This window comes from Ischnura elegans, chromosome 7, assembly GCF_921293095.1.
Source record: "Ischnura elegans chromosome 7, ioIscEleg1.1, whole genome shotgun sequence".
In the NCBI taxonomy this organism is placed as follows: domain Eukaryota; kingdom Metazoa; phylum Arthropoda; class Insecta; order Odonata; family Coenagrionidae; genus Ischnura; species Ischnura elegans.
Genome location: NC_060252.1, coordinates 2,757,219 through 2,769,575, shown reverse-complemented (window position 1 = coordinate 2,769,575; position 12,357 = coordinate 2,757,219). Strand labels below are relative to the sequence as shown.

Here is a 12,357-nt window from a genome sequence, read left to right as displayed (position 1 = left end):
AACTTGAGATGTTTGTAAAGATTTCGTAGCGTATACCGTAGAATACGTCTAATAGCATGAAAACAGTGGTCCGTTCCGGATATATCACCGGTCTTATGGAAATATTTCACTTATTAAATTGCTAGTATGGTGCTAAAAATATTGGAAATTGAATGCTGATATCGTAGACACGGATAAAAACGGAGGATGCTGCGCTTGGTCGATTATTTCTTCCGTATATTATCGTAGGGTACTTCAGAATTTCAAAACATCCGCCATTTTCAACAATTTAAACTTCACGTTAACCTTTTACCCAAGGGAAATCCATGGTTTAGCTTGACTACCACTTTAACGCTCAGATTTGACTTAACCATCGATTATAAAACAGAATTTTGGGACTTAACCGACGCTTAGCTTAAACTCCAGTTTAACCAGACATTATAAAACCGGCCCTAAGTAAATCTTTTATTCCTTCCAAAACATCCCTCCTTGTATTGCGATTCTAAAGATCACTCCCTTCTTATTAAAGATCAACTCATTATTACGAATTTTCTAGTTGAGAGTTTCCATCACCTATCCAGACCAATTTTTGCTCATTTTTACTTTTAGGACCACACCAGGCGATGAAATATACGATCACGAACATATATATATATATATATTTGAAATAATGTTTGTGAATTCACTTCGTGATATGGTGACATTATAAATTCAAAACTAAACCTTTTAGTGTTCCATACAGTACTAATGAAAAAACTCAACCGGTTTCGATCTTTTCAGGTCTTTATCTAGAGGTTTACAATAATGATAACGACCTGAAAAGGTGGAAACCGGTTGGGTTTTTAATGCATACTGTGTGGAATACAAGAAAGTTTATTTTTGTGTCCATAATATATATATATATATATATATACAAATAAATTCACAGGTAAGGAAAGAAAGGGATAGGAACATGGAATAGAAAAAGGACAAGGACAACGGTGCTGTGGTAGGTGGTTCCTGTCTCTTTCCTGCTATCGTGTGAGTGTGTACCTTTCCTTTCATCCTTGTCTCCTCGTCCATTCCTTCCGTTGGTGAGTGGTGAGCTGCCCCAGTGCCATCTATTGGTTACTCTTGTGGGCCAAAGCAAAGGGAGTTTCCTGTGTATAAACCCCCGCCGAAATCATGGTAAATCTAAGCGTCCTGGTAGCGCAACTGGTAGAGCACCTGGCCGGCAACCAGGAGGTTCTGGGTTCGAGTCCCAGTCAGGCCGCATTTTTACCCTCTGATTTCTGGCTTTTTTCCACCTACCACAGCACCGTTGTCCTTGTCCTTTTTCTATTCCATGTTCCTATCCCTTTCTTTCCTTACCTGTGAATTTATTTGTATGTTTACGCTTAAGGCGTCGTGTGAATGAATGAAGTAGTATATATATATATATTTATTAATTAAAATGCTCATGCAGACGATAAATAAGTTTAACCTATATGGCCTGTGTGTCAGCGCTTGGCGATGCTTTTTTGTCAAAGGCCCTGTGATTGGTTGGTTTCATCCAATTGGATGAAAACATGAAAATTTAGAGCCTGTCCTATCCATTTACACAAAACGGTGTTTTGTACGAACGATAGGACCAAAAGCCAGTTGGATGAAATTTTGACCGTGGGACAGGTGTGCGTCAGTTGCATCAAATTTTGATGCAAATTTGACCATGGGACATCAGCTTTATGCATGTATAATAGTTATTATTAGCTACTGACCACAAAATTCTCAAGATTAAATTCTTGTACAAAAATTCTCGAGAAGTTATTTGATTAAGTTTTCTAAAATGGACGGGAATTTCTTTAGCGTTAAGATCATTTGGTCGTATGATTTTTTAACAATTTTTCACACAATGAAAGCAATATTAAAGAGAATTTTTTTGAATTCCATCTTAAATAGCCACTGAAAACATTAAACAAGGTCAATAGAGACAGAAAAAGGGTGGTGGGTACAAAAGCAAACACTTTTCGTGACTTATTTAATGTTTCTACAGAAAAGAAAAAATTCCATTTAAGGAAGGAAATTTCACGACTTTCCGTAGATGTCTTACCTGGATGGAAACTTGAGAAGAATTTAATTTGATAATTTATCGGTTTTTTCCTTTCTCCTTCCGCGCTAATACATATTTCCTTTTATGGCACGCCTATTTCTTATCCTAAAACTAAAAAAATCTTTTTTCTCTATCAACATTACTTAGGATCTTTTAAGTACTGTGAAGAATGTAACTCGAAAACTAAGGATGGTCAATGTGTTGAGGTATAATTTCAAGAGTTCACGAAGTATACTAACATTGCAAATTATCCACACCACATTCAGAAAATAATGAGCCCAAACATATTCCTGGAATCATTTCAGTTTATCATGTTTATCGTATAAAATCAACTGATTAGGGCGATACTTGGTGGAATGATGAAATATTCATGGTGAAACAAAAACACAGTACTATTCCACAAAATTTATCTTAGCTGTCTTTTAAGATAAATACAGCCAAGATAAATTTTGTGGAATAGTACTGTGTTTTTGTTTCACCATGAATGTGTATAGTAGTTTAATAAAATCAAATAATAAGCTCATAATTTCAGATTGAAGTCATGTTTTGGCTTTATCTTTTTAAAATATTAGGCAGATTTCTTATTTTTTAATCCATTGAGATGAAATAATTACCTAAAAAAGGTTGGTGTTTCTTTAAGTTCTCTCCAATACGCGACTCTCGCCTCCTAACTAGGCAACATGTTTTGGTGAATATGATCAGGGTGAATTATGGTACATATTAGCGAGGCAGTTGGCCCTGCAGCCGTATCTTTGCGTGAACTGAGTGGGAGGGCATGCCAATCCGCAATGCATGTCTCACGGCAGCAAGGACAGACTGAAAATATGTCAAGAAATGACAAAACTCGTGTCGTAGCCAGTAAAATGAATGTGGATAGCAACCTTTTCCTATTAATTTACCTGGTAACTGAAAATACTTCTCCAGCCTTTCCCCGCTTGGAAACTTGTCTCTATTGCCGGGAGATGTGAATCATGTCCTTCTCCACGACTGCAAAACGTTCAAAAGGGGTGGTGTAAGTGAGGGTGGGATGGGTATTGCCTGGTTGAGGAAGTGGAGGCAGGATAAGAGGGGTGCAGCGGGTGGGTGGAAGAGGGGTGGGTAAAGGGCCTCCAGCCTTGCCTGAGACCAAGGGCGTACCCAGGATCAAAACTAGGGGGAGGCAAGCCATGGTTGCTCAAGTTGTTGGTAAGATTTAACCATGGAAAAAGTGAATGAAATCAACATTCTAAGGAAACTGTAACAGCTCTTTATTAGTTTTTAAAATTATTTGCTTGAAAAAATATTATTTTCCTTAAAGACATTTGCAATTTTTGCTTCTAGGGGGGCGTAGCTGCCCCCTCCTGCCCCTCGCTGGGTTCGCCCATGCCTAAGACTACGTTTGGGGACCGTGTTTTTTTTACAACGCACTCAAGGTGATCTTCGGTAAATGCTGGGGAAGGGGAGAAATGGTAGTGGAGGGGGGTTTGGGATGATTAAGTTTGGTGTCAGGAGAGAGTGAACAAAGGTTTTGGAATGGTGGAAAATAGAGCCCAATATTTAAGATATACATATAACTTGTTAATTCTGGAAAACTACTATATACATACATAAAAGATATTCCAAAAAATCGTTTGTTTTTTTTTGTTGCTTTTTGCTCTTCTCCATTGCCACTTCCACATGGCTAATTGGAGGGCTGCGTAAACTTCATTTTAATGAGGTGGAATTATTTCCCCACTTTCATCTTCGTCGTCACCTCTTGAATGGGCCTTGTCAGTTTTTTGCTAGAATCATCTTACATGTGCATTGCAACACTGCCAGATTGAGAAAACAACATTTGACACTGAAATGCAGAGGAATTGATACTCTTGGTAATTTAACAAACACTAACTCTGTTGTTACTATCTGATGCAATATTGCAATTGCTTTTCAGAATATATCATCTGTTAAATCGAGGTAAAACTTGTGCACAATCATTGTCATAGCCGTCTTATTCTAAGTTATTAGAATTTGTACTGCTTAGCAGATATTTTTGCAAAGTAAACTTGGAAATGCTATCTACTTTTTTCAGATAACTTTAATTCAATGCCATTTGTTTCCTGCCAGAGGGGCAGATGTGGCAACTGCCTCATTTCACCTGTGGGACATTGACCCAAGGTCACCTGAAAGTTTGGAGAAAAGACAGAAAGTCACCATAGCCTTAGCACAAAGTGCAAAGTGGAGCGCAAGCACATATACTGACGAGTTGTGGTGCAGTACTTTACGTTCTGAATTGCCCTTGTGCTCTCGCAGTTGTCTGCGCCACACACAGCAGATGGCATTCTCCGGATGGTATTGTCACCTCGATACTGGGTGGCAAGTGTATGTTGTGTATGTGGCACCGTGGGGTCAATCTTTGCTCCCTTATCCTAAGGAGAGCTGCCAAGTGATAGAAGCTGAAAAGCCAGGGACGCACTTGCCCCCCTTGCAGCGCACACCTAAACGCAAAAATCAGGATGGGGGAGAGTGGGTGCAAGGAGAGGAAATGCCACCGCCACAAGTTCTCCAAAGCGAGCAAACACGTGGCTTCTTACGTCGTTTCTTCATAAAAAGCAGAACATTTGCTGTCCTAACCATAGCGTAAATCATTTTCTAACATTTTCTCAAGTCTCTTTAATTTTGTAGTATGTTTTATTGTACTCACTTTCTTGTTTGATTATTCTCCTGGGCAATACCTTGCATCTCAAATTCTGCCACTTCCTGATTAGCTCAAATGCCAAAATTTTCAGGATAGCTCAGAACTGGGTGACTATTACCATGATCGGAACAGTATCTCAAGAAATACTTGGAAATAAAAATTAAATTTGGAGAATGGTAGGAAAAATGGCCACCAAAATTCACTAGAAGTACTGAAAACATTACAGATGTATTGAAGTCTCTTCAGAACACATTAAGTTCCACATTAAGCAGCCCAGTTTGTATATGGGGTAACTCTTGTGCAGGGGATTGAGGCTCTTGGGAGGCCTTTTTTTCCTCGTGTAGCCATTTTTCACTCTAACAAAACTAAAAGGTCAACAATAATATTATAATTTTTTAGAAATATTATTTTTCTAAAAAATATCTTTTATTAAAAAGAGGAAAAGAAAGCTGCTGACGGCCTCTCCTATTATTGAAAATTTTAAATGTTTGTTGGGAAAGTTACATCAAGTGTTAGAAGAACATTTCAGTTATCAAAAATGAAGAATGTGGTGTGCATGTAAGGTTGTAAAATTAATACCTGCTGGTCAATAAATATCATCCTTGTCTCTTTGTGAAGGTAATATTTATTTTTATTACAGATTTTAATCATATATTTCATTCTCCTCTTTCCAATAAACACTGAAATTGCACAAATCCATATTTATACCAGCAGCAGTACCATATGTATACCATGTATAAATTTGAATCACATTGTAAAGTTACTGGCTTGAGTTCATACATAGCTGACATATTTTGGCAACTGTTCTGCTGTTTTGACGTGACTCACAGTGTTTAGTGTTGATCTTCTTATCTTTCTTGGCAGAGGCAACACGGATATCCTGCTGGGAACAAAGTGTGGCTTCCAAACACTGCTCGTCATGACGGGTGTGACATCCAAGGAGGAGCTTGCACAGTGGCAGTGCTCAGAGAATGCAGAGGAGAGGTCATTGGTGCCCGATTACTATGTGAACAAGCTCGGTGACCTTATCCAGTTCCTGTGATACTGTCCTCTCTTTTGCTGCCATTGCTGCACGCAGGGATGAAGAGGGGCATCTTACTCGATGCTTCTTACTCTCTCTAAATATTTGATATTTGTTAATATTTATGTGCAATCAGGTCTATTAGTTGTTGTTATCTGCTGTTGTTTTATTTCCATAAATACATATGTTATTTATATTGACATTAAATGTGTTTGGTTCTGAACTGGCAATGATTTTCACGAAAATGTGGTCATACTCTTCTGTTCCTCTATTAACCTGTACACGCCAGGGGTGCATCTATGGATATAGGGAAAAAGCTCCACTCAGTGCCTGACATGCCTGTACCGGCACACTAATTAAAAGGGCAAATTTGAATTGAAATGGGCAATGGAAGGCGACTGGGAATATAAGTCTGTAGGTGAAAGGTTTATGATTTCCTCAGATTTTTACGGAAAATGATTTAATTTTCATGTGGTTTCTGAAGTTTCCATTCAGGCAACAAGTTTTTGTTAATCGAAATGGAAGCTTTTGAGGGAACAAATTAACATTTACGATAGCAGAAGGAACTATAATTCGAATGGAATAATTAGGTTGGATAGGCTTTTCCACTGTAAGTTTTTTGGGATTGTATGACACCCAAGAAAGAGATACTTTTGAGGTTGAACATTTTATTTTAAAATTTCATAAGTAGCATTCATACCTCATCGCCTATTATCCTGAACTTAATAATCACAGCTAACTACTTGAGTGACTAATGTGCTTTTGCTTACTTCAACAAATTCCAAATGTGACTGTGATGATAACAACAGTGTAAAATACAAGAACAGCCAAGTTTCGTATTTGGCATTTGAAAGAGAGAAAAAGATCGTACTTAATACATCCTGATATACTAGCATATGTTGTGACTATTGGCAACAGGAATCAAAGTAGCTGACATCTGGTGGCCAATTTCAGAAATGAGACATGGAGGATCGGCCGGTTTGTTTACTAATGCTACAGCCTAGCGGTGTGCGAAACGGATGTGTTTTCAGCAATTTTGTGAAGCGAATACTGATGTAAATGGTAAATCTCAGTTGTGAATGATGGATGAAGTAATTGTCTCCACATCTGACGTTTTGGAGTTCAATAGAGACATCAAGAGGTCCCTCGTTGAGGGCTATGAGGCGGAATACTGTAACCTGTCATGGTTGAAGCACTGTTGGAGTATTTGGTTCTTGCAATGGGCTTTAGCATACAAACAAGCGTTATTAATGGCATGTCACACGAGATACAAGCTTTTCAGAAGAAAATTGGTGCTTCTTTTTCCGTTTTCGTGTGTATTGTTTGACGATTTTATCCACCATCATTACAAGAGATATATCATTATTAAAATCATTGAACAATATGATAGGCATCTACTCACATAAGCCATCCGTCCTCAATAATCTATTCTTCTTAAGGGAATTCGACGTCGGTGTGGTCGTGAGTGGAATTCCCCTTGCATTGGCGTTTTGACTGCTATGTGGAGTCACTCGACTCCCACCGGCTAGCGAAGATCGATGGGGAAGTGGCGAGACGGGTCGCGCGAGGGTCTCCGTGCCTCGGCCCCGGAATTTTGGCCATTTGGGCAAAGCGACTCGAGAAATCCTTTAACCCAACGAAGCACGCAGGCCTTAGAAACGTCGGGGTTTCGTACCGCATCGTATTCGGAAGAGCAGGGCCTAGTTATTGAATGAGAAAGAGACAGATGTTTTAAGGGCCGACCCGGTTTTGACCGGCCCCCGGGCGGAAGATGTGGCGGCGATCGTGGGGGGGATCGCCTGGGAAAAGTTTGTGCGACTTTGGGAGAAATTACTTGTCTCAAGCAGACTTAGCCCCGGCAATTGGTGGGTAGTCGGCCGGGAATATTCATATAATTCTCAGTTGTCACGATTCGAATCATTTCCCCAACCTTAACTTTCCTGGCTTATTGGATATCTGAAAATTCATTGATAGTTATTGCAAGTTTGTTCAACCTTCTTTCCGTCTGCATCTCATCCTCTGACACCTCCATACTTACGCAAACAATTTTTAAGTAGGCATTAAATGATACAATGAAGGTGTCATGCCTTCATATGTTTCTCTATGACCCATTCTTGTTTTTTTCTTAAATAAAACTAGCATGCTAGCTCACTCTTGCCAATTCTCATGACGTGCTCCCACTTCTTTCCCAAATTAGGTGTGTTGCGGAATCTATGTAGAGAGATAGCTTTTGTCTCACACTAGTCGGTGCAATCATAAACACCGCACATTTTGTTGCTCATGAACTTTTCCTTCTAAGTTTTTCATCATAATGCCATTCATAGGCGGATCCAGGGGGGGGGGCACTGGGGCACGTGCCCCCCCCAGACCCTCAAAAATATGCAAGATTTTTAATACGGTCCCATTATCATTGCATTCGTTTTGTATTACGAGGTATCCTTGTGCCCCACCCAGAACAAAATCCTGGATACGGCCTTGCTTGTGCCCCTCCCAGAAAAAAATCCTGGATCCGCCCCTGATGCCATTGATATTCGGCTAAACGGTATAGTGCTGGCCGGCTAACGTTTCACACGAACAAGCGTACAAATGCATCCGATCCTCCATATTCGGCCATGACACCTAATTTAGTGCTGTCACCTGGATTCCCTTCCAGATGCAATTGTCAATAAGAACAATGACGCTTTCAATAAGAACATAAAACTCGGGTATTCGCAGGTTATCGTTCCACACAAACAAACGTACTAAAGTGGGCGATCCTCCCTATTCGGCCATGACACCTAACTTAGTGCTGCCACCTGGATTTCCTTCCATTTGCCAATAGTGAGACTTGGCTCGACCCCCTCCCTCTACCGTGAAATTGTTCAAAATGCGTACTTTCAGGATTTGATAATCTATGCTTCATTGCCTTGGATTTCTTTTTTTGAGAAATTGTTTAATTATTTTTATTTGAGATTACCTAAGGCTAGCATAAGATTACTGATCGTAGTCTAGAATTACTTTTTACACTTGTTTCTTGCGGAAAAAAAATTACGTGATGTTTGCCAGGACACCCCCTCTCCTCCACGTGAGAATCGGCTTGACCCCCTCCCCCTAAATACCTAATTGTGCCTAATAATAATGCCTAACGTAAAAATGGATGCCCGAGCGAAAAATAAGTAGTCTTGTGAGGCTTGAGAACTTGAGCGGGAAAAATGTATGCGATTTTAGTACAATGTTGGGGGCGTGGCAATCGTTTCCGTTCTCGTAGCAATTTCGCAACATCTTTAGATGTGGAAGTTTTGGGATTGGGTAACGGTTGTAGAGAGGAGCATCTCGAATATATATTTATGAATATTGAATATTCCTACTCGGACAATATTTAATCCAGTTGAATCCAAATCCAGTCCAATATTAGATCCAGTTAAATCAACAAAATATGAAGCTGGTGGTTTGTGTGTTTCTTTCACTTGATCAGTGGGAAGGGGAGAATGTGCTTGGTGCTTAGAATCTTTGGTGCTTAGTGAAGCATAGTCTACTGGAGACTTGAAGCATATAGTGATATATTTGAAATAGTCTAGCCCCAACATGCAAACGGAGATTAGAGATTATCTTAAATGTTTGTGTTTGGCTTAACGAGGCTCAAGTTGCACCAGTTTCACCCTCATTCATCGAAGGAGACACTGTTTGCTTTGCGTATTTCTAATTGCCGATTCTTTCATGTTACAATGGAACTGTGTGAATTTAAATTTCCTCGCGGAGAAAAGTAGTGGAGAGAAGATAGGAGGATGGCACCGAGGACATCACGTTTTTTGCAAGTGTCCTGTCCAAGGTTTAGGCCCTGTCCTCTGTTCTTGCAGATAAATAGTCCATTTGAACCTCCTGAAATTTTTTCCCAGGCGTTCCTTTGAAAGACTTTCACGCACTACTGTACGCATCTTGCTGTTTTGGATTTTTGTATATAGAATCGAGTTTTAGTTGTCGTCATAAAGCTTTTTCAGGATGAATCCTACGCTGCCGAGTGGTATGCAAGAGGAGGCTGACAAAATTAAGGGCGATGCTATTGGGAATACGATGTATAGTGAACGCTGGGTCTTGAAAACTCTAATTAAGCTTTCGGAGGTATAGATGTTTTACCTTTACTATGTTGAATTATATTTTCTTCCACATTGCTATCGTGTGAGATTTATAACATACACTTTTTTTGTAAACGTTACAGAAGTACATGGACTATACCAGTTCTGACGACTATCGCTTGGAATCTGATCTTGAAGGTGATCTAGGCCTATTATGGGACATGACGATTGAGCCGGACGTAGCAAAATATCTCATGGACCACAACGCGTTGGATATCATAATGGACGTATTAAAATTTAGTGGCTCTCCCCGGTTAATTGTGAGTTGTAATTATATAGATTGTATAATTTTCTTGTGTCATATCATCACCCAATGCACCCAAAAGAGTCTTGAGTTCAATGAAGAAGTTTTGCTTTTTCATTGTAATGAAGCATGTACCCAGGGGAAGCTTCCCCCGCCAAAATTTAATTATATAAATCATTAATTACCTAATTTAATTGAACAAATAATTACAAAATGAACCACCGGGCTAAGAGCTCGGCTAGTGGCTCCAACACCAGCGAGACTTTGGTGGCTGCGTACCTCTCTCTGTCCCCAAACTGGATATGCGAGAAGGAAAGGCCTTGCAGGATGGTCAATACCCATTTCTTAGATAGAGCAACGACTTCTATTGGTCGAGAGGATTTGGGGAACAGTTTTGGGAAATAAGAGAGCCTTTTCACTTGTCATATTTTAGGTAGGTCATCTCAAACTTTGCATGACTGATGTGGTCGATGCTCAAGAAGCCTTAGAATTTTAAATAATTGGCCTACAGTATATCACGTATGTGCTGTTCCAAAACTCTCATTTAATGAAACTTTACCTCATTTATTTGGATAACCAAAAAATTCCGATTTGTGCTATTGTGCTGCTTGAATAATTTCTATTTTAGTGCAATTTTCTGTTGTTCACATCACATTATTTTTCCTGGTTGGTTTCGATTGTGTGGAGGCCATACCTTGGTCCCTTCCTGCTGTACCTGTGTGGAAAGGACCCTCGTCCTTGTGGGGTCCAAGAAATTAACTCTATGGGAGGAAAACGTTTCCCATGCTACAAGTAGCAGAAGAATATTTTAAACCTCTCTGCATAGAACTCTTTTATGGGGTGGAGTTGCCCTCCAATTTGGGACCCTAAGTACTCAATGCAAGGGCTGCCCGCCAATTTCCCCAGTCACTGCACTAGACCCTGTAACCCTGTCTTAGTATTGACGGTCAGCTTATTGGATTATCAGTGCTTGTTTAAACCAAATATTGTTTTTGAATATCGTTAATTTACTATTTCATAACAATAACTAACATTGTTTAAGCAATGGGGATATGTAAATGGATTTCTTCAACTTTTTCAATTTTAGGTGGCATTTCATCTTCACTAAGTTATGGTCACCGTCGATATCTGCCATGGGGTAGCTTTTGCATTCCTTCACTTGGTTCCTGAATCTTTATTTCCCTATAATGTAGTCGATTTGGAATCTTCTTACGTCTCTCAGTATTTTCAACGTGTATCTTCTTCAAATGAAATTTTTCGAAAGTGTTGGCATCCACTAGCCTCTGTTCAGTGCAGAATTTGAGTAGCCTTTCTCCTCTTTCATTTCAGTTTCCTAATCCATATTTCTCAGTTATCATTCTGTTTTCACATTTGCCGACGATGGCATTCCAGTCACCTAAAATATTTAGATTTTCTTCCCATCTTACCCGCTTGATTACTTCCTTTATATCTCCATCTTCTACTTCATAAATTGATTTAGGCATGTAAACCTGCTTCACTACAGTAGCTACAGGTTTAGTTTCTATCTTCACCCTTGCTATCCTTTCATTAAACTGCAGATAACTTATAAAATGTTTCCCGGCGCTCTTACTAAGTATTATCCTTACTCCAGTATAACTATTTATTGATCCTGTATGTATCATTCTGTAGCTTCAACTCCAAAAAGTCTCCCACTTCAGGCCTCTTCATTTCGTTGATGACTAATATGTTGAGGTTCATTCTTCACATCTCCACACCTTCTAGTTTCCCAACATACCGCAGGTGCAAAGCGATCTAACGTTTCCATGTTCCTGTCATTAACATTCTATCACATTTGATCGGTGTACCCTCTCGAGTAGCCTCCACCGCTCGGAGATCTGAATGTGGGACTATTCTACCTCCAGAATATTTTACTCGAGAGCACTCCATCATGTCATGATATAAAGTCAGTGGAGTTGCTGCGACTCCTCGGGATGTTACTGTGGTGGTTTCCCCTTGCTTTCCACATCGCAAAACATGGTGGTTTCAAAAGGTCTTTATGAAAATATCCAGATCATTTTTAACCTTAGTTAATTTTTATTTCAACCTTTAATTTGCATTGTTTTCACATCGTTAAAATTGATGCCTGAATGCCCTGCCATTGGTTCTATGACATCCTGTAGAATATGTACTGAGGAACAATTTCAAGGAACGGAGTACAAGAGTAATACGAGGGTAAACTTAAAAGTAAGGTCTTCTTAAGTCGTTGCATCGCCACATGAAGTACTAGACACATTTTAGCCCTCAAAAAGAGTTTTGAAG

General features: G+C 39.5%; 2 protein-coding genes across 3 annotated transcripts in view; both read left to right on the top strand.

The window, feature by feature from the left end:
- Positions 1-5,944, top strand: part of LOC124162040 (glycerol-3-phosphate phosphatase) — a 51,612-nt gene extending 45,668 nt beyond the window's left edge. For both annotated transcript variants that reach the window (XM_046538372.1, XM_046538370.1), the window contains one exon: positions 5,565-5,944. In XM_046538372.1, the coding sequence (XP_046394328.1) occupies positions 5,565-5,742 (178 nt within the window). In that variant the 3' untranslated portion in view covers positions 5,743-5,944. The remainder of the gene's footprint in view (positions 1-5,564) is intronic.
- A 3,036-nt stretch (positions 5,945-8,980) lies between these two features.
- The window catches only part of LOC124162880 (protein saal1), a 29,968-nt gene continuing 26,591 nt past the window's right edge, over positions 8,981-12,357 (top strand). The window contains exons 1-2 of the mRNA XM_046539573.1: positions 8,981-9,819; positions 9,917-10,093. Coding sequence (XP_046395529.1) covers positions 9,700-9,819; positions 9,917-10,093 — 297 coding nt within the window. The 5' untranslated portion in view covers positions 8,981-9,699. The remainder of the gene's footprint in view (positions 9,820-9,916; positions 10,094-12,357) is intronic.